This window comes from Populus nigra, chromosome 15 (assembly GCF_951802175.1).
Source record: "Populus nigra chromosome 15, ddPopNigr1.1, whole genome shotgun sequence".
Lineage (NCBI taxonomy): Eukaryota > Viridiplantae > Streptophyta > Magnoliopsida > Malpighiales > Salicaceae > Populus > Populus nigra.
This window is the reverse complement of record NC_084866.1, coordinates 2,669,464-2,688,402: the sequence shown is the minus strand read 5'-3', so window position 1 is coordinate 2,688,402 and position 18,939 is coordinate 2,669,464. Positions and strand designations below refer to the sequence as shown.

The following is an 18,939-nucleotide window of genomic DNA, read 5'->3' as shown; positions in this document are numbered from 1 at the left end:
AACTCTCCACATTTTATTTAATAAAATAGTTTTCAACGTCTTGTACATATATAGAAAAATCCAAAATTAATAAAAAAAAACAATCTTCCCAGCATACAATATTGATTATTATTCTATGAAAGGTCATCACCACCCTCCTCGCACTATTTTTTCTTATTCAGAGTCCAAGACACAAATGGAAGACGTCTTGTACATACAGAGAACGAAGTCCTCTTTCTGAGCTTCTCTCCCTCTCTCTCTCTCCCCCCCTTTCGCCTAATATTTACGCAGGGGTCCGGCCAATAATGTCCGGATCGGAAAGAAGGTCACCGTTGCCATTTCCGTTTCGAAGGCGTTCGAGTGGAGACGTCACAAAGAACTTAGCCTCAGTTTCCAGCAGCCTCTTACCGGCTTTTGGAACTGTTGTTGATGATGGTTACTTACACCTGAAGAAGTATGTTATCGCTCCATATGATAGAAGATACCGGTGAGTTTACTTGCTTGATTTCTTCTCCGTTTTAGTTTTATTTTTTTCCGGCCACCTTCTTTAATTCAGTACGATTTCTTGTTCATGAATATAAAACTCCATTCTTTTCAGCCAGATATTTGTCTATATATATATATATATATATATATATATATATATATATATATATATACTTTAAAGGGACTATATATATGTATATATGAAAATAGCATTAAAATTGATGTGCATGACTAACGATTTTAATTTGAAGAAGAATATAAATAAATGAAAATAGCATTAAAATTATAGGATAAAAAAAACTATATATAATTTACTTCTATATTGAGCGGTACTGGGCATAGCTTGTAGTTGGCGTCCGTGAGTGTTCATGGTTCATCCGTGAGATGGGGTAATAGGGGCTAAATTTAAATTATTTAAAGCGTCGGACCTCTTAAATTAACACATTTTTAATTTATTTTTTTTATCGGGAGGGGAGGAACTTGGTCTAGTTCGTCGCTATTAATACCTCTTGCTATCATAAATCCAAATTTCAACGAACATTAAATAGATGGGGACCAAGGAGTACTCGGGTCAATTAAATTATTTGACTCTTACAAGAGTGTAGAATACTCTTACAAGCTTAGATTTGCTGGTAGGGATCTGGTCTCGAGGTATCCTGTGGAATATTATATTATATGTATGCTTCAAGAAAATGATTTGTCTTATGAACACATTGATTCGAAGCTCAAGGTGGACGATGATTTACTTGAGATTTTATGGAAAGTAGCTGGGCCTTAAGGTATGAAAATGGGCTATACCCATTTTCTCAAAAATAAAAAATTTCATTTTGATTATTTTTTTTTATAAAAATTAAATCGAATAAAAAATAAAAAATAATAATTCAAATTGTATATTGCATAATAACTCACGAAATAAACCTAGCTCGCTATCTAAGATCATGCACCAACCAGCAAATTTATTACAAAACTTTAAATTTGTCTAATCATCAATTTAGTAAATTATATTTAAAATGTGAATATTTTCATATTTAATAGTATCATGGAATGAAATAATTAACAATACGTCAATCAAGAAAATAATATGGACAAATTTAATAATATGTAAAAAAATCATTAGCTTCGTCATGATCTAGTTGGTGAACTAGGGTTCACGTGATAATGTCTCCACTCACATAATCATAAATTCTTTTTTTTTTTTTTCAAAATAGGGATTTGAGACTTTTTAGAGATAGGAAATACTAATACCAAATGAATCTCTAACTCAACATGGACAAAATTCCTTGTTTCTAAGAAAATATGGTTTTATTTTTGATAATAAAAAAGAAAAAAAACAATTTGATTAAAAAATTTCCTGATTAGTCATGCTAACATTTCTAACTTCCATGTTCCAATGAGTCCATCGAATGCACCGAGCCAAAATTGATTCACCAATTCGAACATTTGTGGAACAATTTTCATGACATGAAAAATAATAAAATTCAGATTATTAAATTATAAATAACTTTTTAACTAATTATATAGATAATCTTAATCAAATAATAAATATAAATATAAATATTAGTATAACATAATTAAGATAAAAATAAAATAAACAATACTAGAACAAAGACAGTCATTAGGAGCAGGCTTTCGTTTTTCCGGTATGGTAAAGCAGTACAAAAATAAGGAATCAAGGTATCAGGTGTGCCTATGAGAACAAAGACAATCATTAACACATTGTTTATCAGAGAAGAAATGATAATTTCAGTTATAACCCCATATGGCAACATAAAACCTCAGATGCAGTCAAATAATTAATAAAATTAAGAGTCTGTTTATTTTTATTTTTTAAAAACATTTTTTTTAAAAAAAATATATATATATATATATAATAAAAATTTATTTCAAATTAATTTTTTTTATTATTTTCATATCGTTTCAATGTACTAATATGAAAAATAAATTTTAAAAAATAAAAAAATATATTAATTCGATATATTTTCAAGCAAAAAATACTTTAAAAAATAACCACTACCACAATACCAAATAAATTTTAAAAAACCACATAAAAAATGGATATCAAATTACCGGTAACCCTTAAACATGTCATTTACCAAGCTTTTTGATCTTAAGACGCAACGGGAAAAAAGAAAAAAAGAAACAAAGAGATTGGTGTTGGTGATTGGAGGGGGAGAGAGAGAAGTGGGCTAAGGCTTTTTTTGTTTAGTTTAAGAGAAAAATATGTTAATTAATGTAGAATATATACTTATGAAAATTAGTAAAATTCACAAGTTTACATTGAATTCAATCCAATTTTATTGGTATTTGAAATTTTTAATTGATTTTGCATATTAAATATAAATTAAATTGTAAAATCATATAATTTTATAAGTATTTTAACAACATTCAAATTTTGTCGTTTCTCTTTTTTTCTAAATATACTTAATAACTTGAATGGAAATACAAGTCATGGAACTGATTGAGAGTAAGAATATACAAAATTAATTTAATAGGAATTTCTATAGGAACTTCGCGTCATGCAAAAATAATTTTTGACAAGTACAAATGCTACAATGTTTATCTAAAGCTTTTTACCGAGTAATTAATTATATGCTTCATTCGTGACAAGAATTAATGTTAATGTGATGCAGGTGGTGGCAAACGTTCCTTGTGGTGTTGGTGGTATACTCAGCATGGGCATCTCCTTTTGAACTGGCTTTTAAGAAAGCCGCTACCGGAGCACTTTTGCCCGTAGATTTGGTGGTTGATGCCTTCTTCGCCGCTGATATTGTCTTAACTTTCTTTGTGGCTTATTTGGACAATTCGACCTATCTTCTTGTGGATGATCACAAGAAAATTGCAGCACGGTATGATTCCAAATCATAGCAACACATTCATTTAATTTCACAACAAATTACTCCAGTTTAGCCCTAAAAATAGAAGAAGCTGTCATAAATTTATGACAGAACTATCACTGGGTGGCTTCTAACGGTAGGGTATTTCTGTCAAGTGATCAAAGGTTGAAAGCATCTGAATCTTTTTTCTTTTCTTTTTTTGAAAAAAAAATCTATGCGTTCAAACAAATCATGCTAATGTCGAGTTAAAAAATAAACTCTGCTTGAACCACTGGGTTCAAGATATCCCTATGGCTCGATAGTCAATTTAATTTGCAATGACTTGAATTACAACAATTGCACAGTACTCATTGCAATGCGTAACCACCATTACCTAAAGTTATGCTAGAATAACTCTCCTTGTCGCCAAAGAATATTTTCATGTTTCTAAACCTTTTCTAAAAATCTTTTTGAATTTAGTTTCTAAAAATCTTTTTTACATTTCTAAGAACCTGTTCTCTGACACTATGCAATCATGGATTTCTTGTAGGAAACAGTGAAGTAAATGAATAAAAATATTGAAAAATAATTTAATATCGATATTAAAAATAAAATTCAAAAAATAAATGTACTGGTCGTGGCGTATAAATCTATTTTTCTTAAAAGTAGAGTGCATTCTCTGAAGAAAATTTTTTAAAGCAGCAAGTTAATGGTGATAGACTCTCGAAGATACAACTGCTGATCCTATACAAATGTGAACTAACAATGCATGATCTCATATGAATACTCAAACTTATAACAATTATAGAGGGAGAAAGCAAGTTAAAAAGTTGGAGGAAAATATTATTTAGCTCGAGGATCCTTGAAGATGTACTCCTAATTATGGAGGGATTTGAGATGTCTATTGTAAAATAAACCCTAAATTAAATTCATAATAGAATCGGCTAAGATTTAATCTAATGATTTGACACTTTTTCCGTTATAATCTTTATACCGAATAATTTTTTTTAACATTTATTTTCCTAGTAATAAATTTGTTTTGAAAGATAACACTTCTCTTCTCCCATGTTTTCTCAGGTATATCACCAGGTTATTGTTCCCCATGGACGTAGCCTCAACTCTACCATTTCAAATCATTTATAGAATCATAACTGGCGAAATGCACGAAGGAGAGGCCTTCGGTTTCCTCAACTTGCTTAGGCTTTGGCGACTCAGGCGTGTGGCTGAACTCTACAAAAGGTAAATCTCACTACTGTCTAACAGAGAGGAGGGTGTGCTTATTCTACACTAATCATCAACTTATTTTCTACAGGCTAGAGAAAGACACACGCTTCAGCTACTTTTATACCAGATTAATGAAACTAATCACTGTAATAGTCAATTCCTTCACCGCCACTACAATAACTTTTGAGTTTTATACGCCCTGCGCCATTCATTCATTCCCATCAAGACTTGATCTTTCATCCATGGCAGGTTACACTATTTGCGGTTCACTCGGCAGGATGCTTCTACTACTGGCTTGCTGCCCATCATAAAACAGCAGGCAATACATGGATTGGAGTTCAGGTTAAAGATTTCAAACACAGAAGCATTTGGTTGGGTTACACTTACTCCATTTACTGGTCAATTGTCACTCTAACCACTGTTGGCTACGGAGACTTGCATGCAGTAAACACAGGAGAGAAAATTTTTAATATGTTTTACATGCTATTCAACATTGGCCTCACAGCTTATATAATCGGAAACATGACAAATCTCATTGTCCATGCTGCGGTCCGTACTTTTGCTATGGTAATTTCTCTTTTACCCTGCCTATATGTTGTATCTATGCAACAGATTCTGTCAAAGGTTTCTGCAGGACTCTGAATATCTATAAAATTTGGAATCTTCTAGAGTTTAATCCACTTGCTTGCTAATTTTACTTAACCAAACACGCCTTAACAACCTAAAACTGGAACGCTCAAGTCACGGTCGAGTCTTCCGTCTATATAACAATCCTACAGCTAGAACAATCAAACAGAACACAAATGCATTGTGCTACTTAATAATCTACTATTGTTTGGTGTTTCGCAGAGGAATGCCATCAATCAGATATTAAGATATGCAAGCAAGAATAGACTCCCAGAAGGTTTGAAAGAGCAAATGCTAGCACATATGCAACTCAAGTTCAAGACAGCAGAGTTGCAGCAAGAAGAAGTGTTAGAGGACTTACCAAAAGCAATCAGATCCAGCATTGCTCTACATCTTTTCCATGATGTTGTTGCAAGCACCTACCTATTCAAAGGAGTTTCTGAAGATCTTCTTACCCAGTTGGTAAATGCCCTTTGCTCTCCGTAAAACTTGTATCAGTAAAGACACTGGTATAGCTACTGTTGTATTAAGACACCGTTGTATTAAGACAGAAGGTAGAAATTATGATTGATACCTATAACAAAGTAATGCTAACTCTGGATTTTCTTGTGCTTTCTTCCAGGTAACAGAAATGAAAGCAGAATATTTTCCACCTAAGGTTGAAATTATTTTACAAAACGAGATTCCCACAGAGTTTTACATCTTAGTATCTGGAACGCTGGTACGCCCCATGCTCACATATCTATCAAGTTCATCCATGTAAAGTAAGATATAAAATCTGAATTGTGACTCAAATTGCAGGACGTGCTGGTGTACACGAATGGAACAGAGCAGGTAATTTCAAATACATGCATCAAAACATCACTTCCTGAAATAAATTGGATTTTCTAGTACCAAATAGTCAAGAAATAAATTATCTGATAATCATATCGCTAAAATATGTTAGTGATTGAGTGAATACCCCATTTATTGGCACAACGATGACACCTTATGCATGATGCATGTTCTACATAGTGCATATAAGTTGAACTAGGTTAGGCCATCCTGGGGTATAACAGATGAAAGAGGAAAAGTCTACTGCAGATGATTGTAAAGGGGATTCATCCTGCGTATATGTAGCAAAGACTCTGCAAGTACGTTTTTATCATCACCAGTCAGCAGCTATTCTTTTTATTTAAGAAGTGGTCATTTGGGGAGGCTTCGGGAACTTTCCTGGCAGTCAAGAATATATTTAGAAAAGAAATCATGCTATAGTCACACATACCGTTTAATTGAGACATCACTTTATCCAAAGAGCAGATGCTAGGGATGCAAATCCCTGAAGGGTAATGCTTCACAGATCCTGTCTCGAATCCTGTTGTGGCAGATCAACAAAAGAAGGTTCAGGAAATCACTATATATAAAGTTCAAGGCACAATATCGGAAAATAAATTCCAGTCCTACCTGTGATAATAGTGCATAAATGATAAGTAGATGTAATAGAACTGGGAAATAATAGGAGAAGACAAGGAGTCACAATGCAAATATATTAAGCAGAATAATGTTTATGGCCACAACAAAAGGTACAGAATATTTCTTAAGTGATCTCTGCACATCTCATCTATCCTAGTATTGATACTTTCTTGAATTTAAAGAAATAGGATAGCATAGGCAAACTAATGTGAGAAAGCTCTCAGGAAATGATAGCGAAAATCAAAACAAATCTACACTATATGTTCATGATGTTCAGGTTTTGTCAAAGATAGGACCTTCAGATGTGGCAGGGGAAATAGGGGTTGTGTTTAACATCCCACAGCCTTTTACTATGAGGACCAAGAGACTTTCCCAGGTCATCCGGCTCAGTCATCATCATCTCAAGCAAATGGTGCAGCCCCATAGTGAAGATGGAAAAACAATTATCTCCAACTTCACTCAGGTTAAAGAACTTGTTTGTCTCATTGCATGACCAAATATAATCAGTTGTACGCCCACCAGCACATGAATCGGAACTGCAATTTAAACTGAAGATGATGTAGTTATTTATAATGACTCTTTGAGTGCAGTACATGAAGGACTTAAAACAAGAGATGCAACAAGAAATACCCTCTCTCAAGGAATTGCTGGGAGACACAACTGTAGAGGTATATTTCTATCTTCAATCAATTTAACTTGTGTTAAACAAATACTTTGACTAAACAGAATCATCTTAATGCACTTATCTGCCAGTAAAGGCAAAGGTTGTTTTCAACTATGCATAAACCTTTTATGGCATTGGAATTTGAATTGCTTTTAAATGATACAAGAGAATAGTGTATTGTCCTCATTTCAATTGTAATTGAAGTTACCAACGTATAAACCCAAAAAAAGAAAGAAAAGAAAAAATCTTAACAGCATCACTCAAGACATTCAGAACTAGCTTTGAAATTGCATGTATCATAGCAGACTTTTCTGATCCGGCCTTTCAGATTTATTATTTATCAATACTGGCTCCCAGACATGTATCGAAGTCACTCCAAAAGATGTTTTGGATTGTACTGAATGTTATAGTGTTTCTGGTAAATGCATAATACCAGTTTGGCCAATATAAAATCTGGAAAGCAGTTCTAATTAGTATTCTCTATATAACGGTCATTATCTTTTCCTTGCAGCAAGCAACAGCAAATGAGGAGTTGCCAAGTTCTGATGCAGTAAATTCTCAAAGAGAAACAAATTTAGAAGGTAAAAATGACACTTAAACCAAAACTGCTCAAACATCATAGAGCAGCCAAGCAGGAAAAAAAGGATGGGAAATAAAGATTGTTAAATTTACATTTAATCTTAGATTTTTTTTTTGGGTGGATAGGGGGTTTGGTGATTTCACAACTAATGAAAGATTTGAGCTTCATCCCATGCGTTTTCAGGAACACCAGAAGATTCTACTTCATTAGCAAGCAAATATCCCACACGAGTGATAATACATGGGCATCATCCAAATGAAAGTCCAACGGGGGACACAAACGGAAAGCTCATACATTTGCCCGATTCTATAGAAGATCTATTCAATGTAGCAGGTAACATGGGTGTGAAACGAGTATCTATTCTCAGATGCTGATATCGGTTTTAACAATTAATAAAAAATATAAGAAATGTCTTCAAACACTAAAAAAGAAGCATATATACAATTGACAAAATACTAACTGGAAAGAGATTTTCAAAAATTGAGGAGCCAAAAGGCCCAAGACAATCTCCGTTCCCACATCAAAGAAAGGCCAGATAAATGCATGAAGAGCATGACAAGTTCGCATCATGTGTCCTATATCACTAAAAGTCCGAATTCATTCATTGTTTGCTCACAAATTGAAGCTAAACCTTGCTAAATTTGACGGATGCAGAAAAGAAGTTCGGCAAGCGTGGAAACAAAATTCTCATGGAGGATGGTTCAGAAGTGGAAGAATTGGATGCTTTAAGAGAGAATGATCGATTGTTTATTTTTGAATCTTAAAACACAAAACCAACATTCCATCATCAGCCTCCATGTGCAGCTCATTTCAGTGAATTTTGTAGAAACATATTAAAAGTTTGAGATGTATAATATATGACAAGGGGGGGAAATACATGCTCCTATGTTTAAGTACATATTTTGTGACTGTTGATGGGTCTGTGCCTTTATATACTTAACCGATACAGTATCTTCAAATGAATGGAAAACAATAGCTACACTCTGAATGCCAAGCTCTACTAAAAACATAAAAGGTAACAGCACAAGACTTGTAAGCTTACAATTCTTATTGAGCATGCCTAGTACAGCATAAGCAGCTTTCTGAAACCTTTCCTTCTCTTCCTCCAAGCTTTTCTTCCTCTCGAAAGCAGTATCTCTGCATTCCCTATCTCTTCCATAACCCCACACGCGGTTTGATCAATTTCACTGCACAGAGTTTAAACTCAGAACTTGAAGCAAAAGAGAAGTTACAAACCGAAAAAAAAAAAAAAAAACCACTTATGCCATATTTCTTCAGAAATTAAAACAGTAACAGCAATTTTAACAATTTCTTATGCTGATTATGATTAACTCACGTTATCATCTTAAGCATGTTGTCCACTCCCATCTGAAACTGCCGTGACGTATCTGCATACAAGAGAATAGAATGATCAAAAAGCAACATAAAATTTCACGTTCAATTTCTTGAATAAGAAACATGACATTTAATCTAATTAGGGTTATATTTATTTCACTAATATTACTATATTAGTTCAAGTTTATTCAAAATTCCACGTGACCAAAAGTCATGAGATAACTGTTTTTTTATTTTTACTAAATCGGGAAAATATGCTTATTAATCACAGCCAAACAGAGATCGATGTGCAAAACATTATCATTAACAAACCGACTTCTCTGAGTATTATGTCATTAATTTTTTTTCTCGACTTATCTAGCTTAACCTCACTCGATCACACAGATTCTAGTAAACACTAACAAGATTTTGTACGGCCTGAATTATTTTTGAAAAAATACCAGAAATCAAGGGCGTGAAATCGTACGATATCTAAACCTAAATAAAACCGATTACTGGAAGCAATAAAATTGAATTAATAAAAAAAAATCTTGAAAATGATAATTTATGGTGTGATTATAAGAACAAAATCAACACGATATTCAAAATAACAACGAAATTTGAATAAATAATGGAGAGAAATGAACGTGAGGCGGAGCAAGAGAGAGACGGACCGTAAACGAGAGAAGAGATTCTAATGAAGTAGCAGGAAGAAGAAGGCTAGGATTGCAGAGATTTTTTAAAAGCTTCTTTTTGAGAGAGAGAGAGAGAGAGAGAGAGAGAGAGGATGCTAGGTGTGGAACCAGAGGTAGCGTGAAGTGAAGGGAATCAATACAGCGGGATTTTTAAAATTTCTACAGGATTGGGAAATGTCAAATACACCCTCCATTGTGTTTTGTGTTTAGAGTGCGTTTGATATTGTGGTGGCTGTTGTAGTTGTGGTTTGAAAAAATTAGTTTCATAAAAAGTGCTTTTATTTGAGGTTGGTCTGAAAAAATATATGTTTGGTTAAAACTGTGATTAAAATTGAGGTTGAAAAAAAAGTTGTTTAATGTGTTTGGTTACAAATTATGGTTCAATTTTATTTTATTGTATAATTACCTAAAAGGATTTAATTCATAATATTAATGAAGTAACATTACAACCAATAAATTTTTGCAAATAGACCTAAACATATTAGAGCAATAATTTATAATTGTGTCATTAAACTTGCAGCAATCTCATCACGTACATACTTCATTCACGAAGGCATTTAGTGTCCTTCACTTTGTGAATGTGAAGCCACATCAGGTAGAAAATCATCGGGCACAAAATCAGGATGGCGATCGAACTCCATAAATGCCACATCTTGCATTGAAGTTCTTCTAATGTAATTATGAATTGTCATGGATGCGACAACAATTCTAACTTGTGCCTTGTAATTATAGGCCGGCATATTCTGTAGGATTCGTTATCTTTTTTTTCAAACTCCAAATGTTCGTTCTATCACCCAACGTAATGAAGAGTGCATACAGTTGGAAATTTCTTCACGAGTTTATGGTTGTCCTCGCCTCCTAAATTCTTGCAAATGATATCTCTGACCTCTATATGGACCTAAAAATCCATATTCATTAGGATATCCCGAATCAACCAAGTAGTATTTCCCTGAAAAAACATATAATTGTTTTAAACTGAAAATTACAAAAAAAAAAACAAAATAACATTAATTATCATATATACACATACACATATTATTACCTTCCGGTGGCTTAGGAAATTTTATACATGGATTGTCAATTGCCTCGAGAAAAATTCGTGTATCATGTGCACTACCTTCCCAACCCGCCCAAACAAATGTGAATTGCATGTCAAAGCTACATACAGCCATAACATTCTGGGTCGGCACACCTTTTCGGCCGATAAATGGGATTTGCTTTTCAAATGAAACACATGCACGGACATGTGTACCGTCAATAGCTCCTACACAATTCTAATATACGATAAACCAGCAAAATAACATCAATTTGAGCTGACAAAAAAATTAAATTTCACAAATTCATGAAATATGAATCACCATTAACAAATACAATGTAGGACATTACCTTGAAATGTGGCATATACCTCGGATTGTTCACAATTTCCCTCGGTGTGTTTACGAACCCGGAATCTGCAGGTTGAATTAAATCTGTAGCGAGCGAACAAACTGATCTAAGAACCTCATTAAAGTACCTACTAATTGTTTCTCCCGAATGTTGGAATCTCTCCTGAACTTCCCTGTTGGAAGCACCCAAAGCTATTGTATAAAGAAATATTCCAACTTTTTCAAAAACACACATTCTTCTAGATGCCTTTAACCCATATTGGTTTTCAAGTATAAAGCACAGACTCTGAAATGTTGTCGTATCCATCCTAAACATGTTTACACAGCGCGTCCAATGTCCATGTAATATTTCTATCAACCATTGCATTCCAGTGTTGTACGAATCCATACAAGGCTCTTTATATATATAAGTATTATAATGTAAAGCTACGGCACCTGCCGTGCATAAAATCAATTTCTGATCATCGAACTCCCTTTCCCAAAACAACTCATCTGAATCATCATTGTCGTCGTCGTCATTATCAGAACTATAATTACCACTACAATCTCCATCGTTTACAGAAGAATTACCATAATTAACATAATCGGCAACGTTATTCAGTACGTCATCATAATCCCCTTCAAAAAGTATTGAAAACCAGTGTGAATCCATATCTATCATGCCATACAAATTTTTTTGTGAATAATTGAAGATTGTACGACTTGTTACAGCAAAAAAACAAATGGATAATGCATTTTTGCAAATAAGTGTTATTGTTCACTTTCTCCATGTTTAATGAAATTTTGCTCGACTTGTAAATTTTATAAGGCTATATTTATTTACAATTCAGTCTTTTACCTCCTTTGAAAGTGAAATTGAATTTCTTTTTCCAAAATGCATATTATCTCTAATTAAAATTTATAATTCCCCTTGTTATACACAACATAAAAAATCGAATTTCAACATATCAAAATTGAAATTCCAGAAACAATGAACAATTCACACACAAATTGTTTTTCCTTTCATTTCCTGCTTCCACTATTTCATTTCTTGTGCTAACTATAATAATATGTCAACTGTACCATACATCACTAAAAATTGCATTTCCAAAACTGAGCCATACGATTAACTATAATATTTTCATTTCCCTATTGCCTGATTCACAATAATAACCATGTTTGCCACCTTCCCCTAAGATTCAAACCGGTTCTACTTATGGAATGCTGCTTCAGCATATTGAACAAGATAATTATGACATTATGTAAAATAATATACAATGACAGAGGTCTCTAACAAAGCTAACGATTTTCTACCCTTCACTATCCCAATGCACACCATAAACAAACATTTAAAAACCTAAGAAACTACACTGACTTTACATGAACGCCATAACATTAACCAATCGGCTGCAATCTAATGAATTAAATGGAAATTACCTATTACAGATGTATAAATAGAAGCAATCAGCAATACCAGCAATTAGAAACAACCACTCTTCATTGCAGGTACTAACACATTCGGTTTCTACCCAAAAAAATTGACAGTATGCAAGTGAATAACTTCCCATACTTACTGGTATTTATATACAAATACATAGGAATGGAAGTAATATTTCAAAAACTGTTACCTAACTTTCAAAAGCTACCATTCAAGAGCAAGATACCAAACACTCAAATGTTGCATACACCAACTGAAAATTTTAAAATTAGCAACCTAGACCTACCATTCAAAAGCAACTAACCAAACATTCAAAGTATAATACAAACAAGCAGTAGTCTTGGTTGCATAACTTATTATCACCAACCATTCAACTTCAAAGTAACCGAACTGCAAAGGAGTACTTTAACAAGCTAAACATAACATTCAAAGCTAAGCATCCACATATTTAAGGTAACATTGAAAGATAAGCATCCATATAATTAAGGTCTACAATTCAGAAATTAACATCCATGAAATTCCAACCCAACATCACTATTTAGTCATACATATATAACAAAACATACATGGTAGTGGGTTCCAAAAACTTAGCTATGGAAATACACCAAAACATGGGCAACTCCTTCTAATTCCAGTAACATTTGCAGCACAGGAAGTCTGTAAAACCAGTGGAAAATATTTCAGACAACTAAATATATTACTTGTCTACAGGATTCAACATAAATACAAAGACATGAATAGGGTAAAAAGCTAAAAACTGACCTTGTCCATCTAAGCTTGTCTGTGTTGGTCAAACATTATTTTTAGCCATGACATTTTTCTGTCAATACAACCCATTGCAGCCCACATCTCCCTCTTGCTCCTCGCACAGAAGAATTTAGTTGCAAAGGTATGCAGTGCACTACCAAAGGCAACTCCATCAATAGAGTGCAGTTCTTCAATTATCTCTTCAATGCTACAACCTTTTTTATCTCAACAAGGAGCTATGATCCCTCTAGGCATAGAGACAGTCTCAATAATTTTATCCAGACTTGCAACTAGCACTGCTCCCATTCCAGTTCCTCTTTTTTTTTTTGCAATTGAGGAGTAGTCTGATGTGCACTCTTTCTCTTTGAACTGCTGGGGTTGCTGCTACTGTTTGCGACATTGCTTCCATCAACCATGTTGCTAACATCCCGACTGAAATCAAGGATTGCATCATCTTCAGAGTTGCCACTTCTTTCTTCCATGTTAGTATCCTCATTGGTTGTACTTCTCATTCCAGCCGCCACATTATCTTCATCTGATAAAAGTCCTTGTGAGGGAGTCCAAGCATATTCTCCCGTGGCCACTATGTTAGTAAACATGATATCGTGCTTGGCACACAACGAGGGCTCTATGCCGACATGCCTAAACTTCTTTGCTCCTCTCATTTCCTGTGCAATGACAGCTGGATGTAATTAGGAATGCTAATAGATGAATAAATAATACAACATGACAAAAAAAATTATCAGGGCTATTGCAAATTAGCAACTTAACCTGAATTTTTGATTGCCACCATTCATCAGTTGCTGAGATGGTCCCAAGTTCAGAAGACCAACCAACTCCAGTTTCAGTTATTAATTTTTTCCATACCCTCTAGTCCTTTTTAATCCCATCCCATTTGTTTTTAAGCTGAGATTTTGATAATGAAAGGCATGTCTGATCTTTGAACGACTGTACGATAAATTTCCAGCCAGCTTTATCAAAATATGTGTTTGGTCTCATGCCTCTCTCAATAGCTGTAATGCAAATGTCGTAAAACGTGTGCAACATTGCCTTGCTCCAAGAAGCTTTATCATGTGTGTCAGACTCATCCATTGCTGGTTGACAATGCAATGAAAAATTAAACAAACAATTAACCAATGAACAAGAGATTGAATGCTGATAAGGCCATAATACAATAGCAACAGAACAGTAAATTACATGTGCAGAAAAAGGTAAACCAAAGAATAACAAAAGGTTGAATGTTGACAAGGAATGAAAACATAAATAAAAAAAATTATCTATAGCAGCTTGGTTGACAATGCAAGAAAGAATTCAAAGCACAATTCACTATAGCTGACAACAGCTTTAATGCTGATAAGGGATGAAAAAAAGAAACTAAAGAACTAATTCAAAAAAAGATTGAATGATGTGAAGTGTGAACTAAGAAACTTGACAGGGGAAAGAACATAAAAACCTACCCACGGTGGAAAAAACCTATAACTGTTTTTCATCAATTAGCAGGGGATGTTTTAATTAGCAACTGAAATTATTTGTTTAATTTACTAGTATTTAGAAATCAGCAGCACACAATAACAATTTAACATAGCAAGCAGGGGATGTTCTGTATATATATTAGCATAAAAAACAGGGGATGTTCTACTTTAGCAATTGAAATTAATTGTGTCATTAATTTATGTTTATTTGGTAACAATCAGCAACACACAACAACAACAAATAACCAACACAGAAATAACTGCAGATACATGGAGGGAATAAAGATAATGAAAAATTAGCAGTAATCGTTGACGAGAGTAAAATACAAGTTAATTAAAAAAGGCATAAACAGGTCAATTTCATTGCAATGAAAAAAAATCAAATTAAAATTACTAAGGGGACCAGTGAAGTAAGCACAGTACCCGTTGGAAATTGCAGCTGAGGTGTTTGAATGAAGCTTGATATCTGTGGTGGGGTTGTTGCTTGCAGGAACACAGGTTGCTCGTCGTCTTCTTTTTCTTTTAATAAGGAGAAACGAAGGAAAAATTAGCATATAAACAAGTGATTAAACAGAAGAGGATAAACATATCTTCATTGTAATAAACAACAAGTAACCTAAAATTTCTATAAGAACAGACCAGTGAACTAACCCTTTGGAAATTTGAGCTCTAGTGCTTGAATCACACTCGATCTATATACATGTTTCGGGGTTGTTGCAAAGGGTTGTTGTTGTTCTTCATTTCCTTTTGTTAAAGAGAAATGAATGACAATTGAACGTGCAGAAATAGAAAGAGCCATCAGTTAATGTTTTGGGTTCTGCAGCAGTAATGGTTAGTGGAGTTGTTGTGTGTAATTAGGGCTGATGGGAAGGGAAATCAATGCAATTAGGGCTGATGGGAAGGGAAATCAATGCAAATGGAAGAACAAGATTGAGGATGAGAAGAGCAATGAGAACCGAACAAGAATGTTTTGGGTTCTGCAAGTGGATTTGTTGTGCGCAATTAGGGCTGATGAGAAGGGAAATCAATACAAATGGAAGAACAAGATGAGAAGAGAAATGAGAACCGAACAAGCACAGTGTGTGTTTTTGATAATTCCACATTTCTCATCTCTAGAATGTTCAACCACATGTTGAAACTTGAAAAAAAGCAGTATTTTACTGCTTTCAAAAAATTATGGTCCTGCCGCATTTAAATGGTGGGACCCGTGTTTTTTATTTATCATATAATCTATAACCAAACGCCTCTTCAGTGCGTTTTTGAAAAAACACAACCTCTAACGCGTTGCCAAACGGGTTCTTAGTGTGGGTAATCAAACGCTGGATCGTGACCTCCGGTTTCTCTTCTTCCTCAAGAGTCTTAAGAATTATTAAAAAAACAAATAAGCCATGTGATAATTTTATTGTTGAAGATTTAATGTGCATTTTTTATGAATTATTGTGAATTGAAATAATTAATTTTTTATAAATTCTAAATTTGATCTTTTAATTATTATTATTTTTGGTATAATGGAGTATTTTTAAACCCAAATTAGCATCTAATTACTTTTTCTTTTCTTATTTGTAAAAACAATGTTGAATTAAAATACAAGGGATCAAAATGAAAAGGGAAGGTAAAATAGATAAGGCTTTAAATTTCATATAAAAATTTTAGTATGGCCCTTGTTTCTTGTTTTATAGATAATTGGTCCTTTAATTATCAAAAATTTAATTTTGATATCAAACTTCAGTTTCCTTAACTTTCAGTATTTCTTGTGAGAGAAAAGAGAGCAAATTGTTGAATTCTAGCATGAAAAAAAAAGTCATCGTTTACACCAATTTCGACCATCAAAACTGTTAAATTGGTGTTAATAGGTTTCATTTGGTGAGAGGAGTTTTATAATGATTGTTTTGAGCCTCGATATTGCATAGAAAAACATATCCAAATCGACGATGAAAATATTTATTTAGTTTAATTTTGTGATTTGAGCTATTTTTTGAGTTTATTGGGTTGCTAAATTGGTGTTTACATGTTCTAGTACTAGTTTTAAAGTGCTTTTTGCTTTAAATGGATTGAAAGATGGGGGTTTTAGGTAACAAAACCTTAACCCTAATTTTTAGCCCACAATAGTGGTGATCAGAATCTGAACTAACACATGATGCGTCGTTTGTCTTTTAAGAAAAACTAGGTGAATGATAGGTTGTTTGTCCCTTTAAATGTGGGAAAAAAAGTTCATGCACACGGGCCTGAACTTAAATGCCCACCCGCACGGGTTGTTTCTTTCAAAGGCTCGGTGCACTGAGCCATAGACCCGCGATGCTAGGATCTTTTTTGGCCATTTTTTTAAAAAAATATAGATTTATAAAAAAAAATGTTAAACTCGGTTGAGTATGTGACTTATATCACAAGTTTAACGAGTTAAGCTACAATATCCAGTTTATTGTTTATTTTCTTTTTTTCTGTTTCGTGTATTTTTTGTCCCTTGATTTTAAAAAATATAATTTCATCATTTGTTATTAATGATTTATTTTTTTATTTAACCTAATTTTTAAATATATATATATATATATATATATAATATCACCCTTTTTATCTCAATTTCACGAGCATGCCATGTTCTTTGGGAAAAAAAAAGATACTTCGTACCAAAATATACATTCGTTTTATTGTTATATAAATCTATTAAATGAAAAATTATTCATGAGATAAAAAATTTATTGAATCCTATGACATGCATAATTTGCATCAAGAGTTTGATTAATTGATCCAAGTTCACTTTAATTATTTTTTTAAGAAAAAAATGAGTGTGTTTTGTTTTTGCCAATTGTATCATTCAACATTGAGTTAATTAGATATTTAGCTTCCGATGTTATTTTTGTCAAGATTATCCCCACAAGCTTCCCATATTAATTTTAAATTTATTGTTAAATTTTTTTTTTTAAAAAAAAAAGCATGCTAGCAACACTTGAATTTTTTTTTGCATTTGAAAAAAAATTACTTTAACTAATAGCGTAACGCCGGCTAATAGGCTAGTTTAGTGTCGAAGAATCGAGCTCTTCGGGTCATGATCCTTGTAGGATCAATTTTGATATTTTTTTCTAAACATACGTTTCATTTAAAAAGAAATAATTGGTTTTAACCTAAATTGATTCAAATTAAACTTGATCAAATTAATTAAATTACAGGATAATTCATCCAGTTACTAAAATTTAATCGAGTTAATATCAAAACAATTTCAAATTCAAATTGAACCTAGATTAGACTATGAATTATGATTTATGAGTTTGTCAAGTAAACTTGTCAATTTTAGTTAAATTTAATAACTATGCTTTCTATTCATATACATGATAATTTATCTTTTCTAAAAGTTTAATTATAAATTTTGATTTCAACAGAAGTACTGGACCGGTTAGAACTAGGTAGGCTGAGTTTTGGTGGATTAATTTTTATATAAGGGCCTCCATTTATGGTTCTACATGATAATTAGGTCTGTTTTTACAAAAAAAAGAAAAAGTAATTAGATATTTTTAAAATATAAAAATAAACGAATTTTTAGTGTTACGAGACAAAGAAACAAAATATGGTTTGAGGGATGGAAATAAAAATATAAAATAAATATGTTTTTTAAATATATTTTTTAATGAATTTTTATCATTTGAAAACAGGAATATATTCTTTTTATTTGATTTTTGTTATAAAAAAAAAACAATGATAAAATGTTAAAAGATGTTCTTTTTAATTAATGACAGCCTAGACCCAATGGAGGATTCAATGGAGGAAAATCGAAGATTCCCATGAAATATAGTATGCCATGGATATCTTTAAGTCCAAGTAAGTTAAGATTGATTTGGCTGAGCTCATGGATTTGGAATTATTCGTTTTTTTGTTAAGTAATCAATTTACTTGGTGCAATGATCCATCATCAATGTTCATCTAAATTAATTTAAGATTCTTAGAAACACTTGGCAGTTTTATATATATATATATATATATATATATATATATATATATATAGAGAGAGAGAGAGAGAGAGAGAGAGAGAGAGAGAGAGAGAGAGAGAGAGAGAGAGAGAGAGAGAGAGAGAGAGAGAGAGAGAGAGAGAGGG

General features: G+C 32.9%; 1 protein-coding gene, 1 long non-coding RNA gene and 1 pseudogene across 5 annotated transcripts; 1 reads left to right on the top strand and 2 right to left on the bottom strand.

Moving 5' to 3' along the window:
• Positions 1–83: 83 nt before the first annotated feature.
• On the top strand, positions 84–8,734 carry LOC133673722 (potassium channel KAT3). 2 transcript variants are annotated; one of them, XM_062094594.1, is made up of 13 exons: positions 87–466; positions 3,096–3,311; positions 4,356–4,517; positions 4,591–4,648; positions 4,752–5,069; positions 5,352–5,591; positions 5,752–5,850; positions 5,931–5,963; positions 6,859–7,044; positions 7,172–7,249; positions 7,757–7,826; positions 8,009–8,158; positions 8,480–8,734. In XM_062094594.1, exons 1-13 carry the CDS (start codon positions 285–287, stop codon positions 8,587–8,589), a joined length of 1,902 nt encoding a protein of 633 aa, XP_061950578.1. In that variant the 5' UTR covers positions 87–284; the 3' UTR covers positions 8,590–8,734. The 2 variants fall into 2 exon arrangements, with proteins under 2 accessions (XP_061950579.1, XP_061950578.1); XM_062094595.1 differs by lacking the exon at positions 6,859–7,044 and having other exon boundaries at positions 84–466.
• LOC133673723 (uncharacterized) lies at positions 5,651–9,952 on the bottom strand. 3 transcript variants are annotated; one of them, XR_009835046.1, is made up of 6 exons: positions 9,814–9,951; positions 9,162–9,213; positions 8,868–9,012; positions 6,878–7,129; positions 6,394–6,483; positions 5,651–5,871 (listed from the first exon to the last, which is right to left on the bottom strand). It is a non-coding gene; the product is annotated as an uncharacterized LOC133673723 (long non-coding RNA). The 3 variants fall into 3 exon arrangements; XR_009835047.1 differs by lacking the exon at positions 5,651–5,871 and having other exon boundaries at positions 6,028–6,483; positions 6,878–7,117; positions 9,814–9,952; XR_009835045.1 differs by lacking the exon at positions 5,651–5,871 and having other exon boundaries at positions 6,028–6,483; positions 9,814–9,950.
• Positions 9,953–13,407: 3,455 nt separating this feature from the next.
• On the bottom strand, positions 13,408–14,475 carry LOC133674664 (L10-interacting MYB domain-containing protein-like; annotated as a pseudogene).
• Between the last annotated feature and the right edge of the window lie 4,464 nt (positions 14,476–18,939).

Excerpts from the sequence above, each read along its gene's own strand:
- LOC133673722 (XM_062094594.1), top strand. The coding sequence starts at position 285 with ATGTCCGGATCGGAAAGAAGGTCACCGTTGCCATTTCCGTTTCGAAGG. Across the intron at positions 5,070-5,351 it reads CGGTCCGTACTTTTGCTATG|AGGAATGCCATCAATCAGAT; the intron begins GTAATTTCTCTT and ends GGTGTTTCGCAG. Across the intron at positions 5,964-6,858 it reads ACACGAATGGAACAGAGCAG|GTTTTGTCAAAGATAGGACC; the intron begins GTAATTTCAAAT and ends CATGATGTTCAG.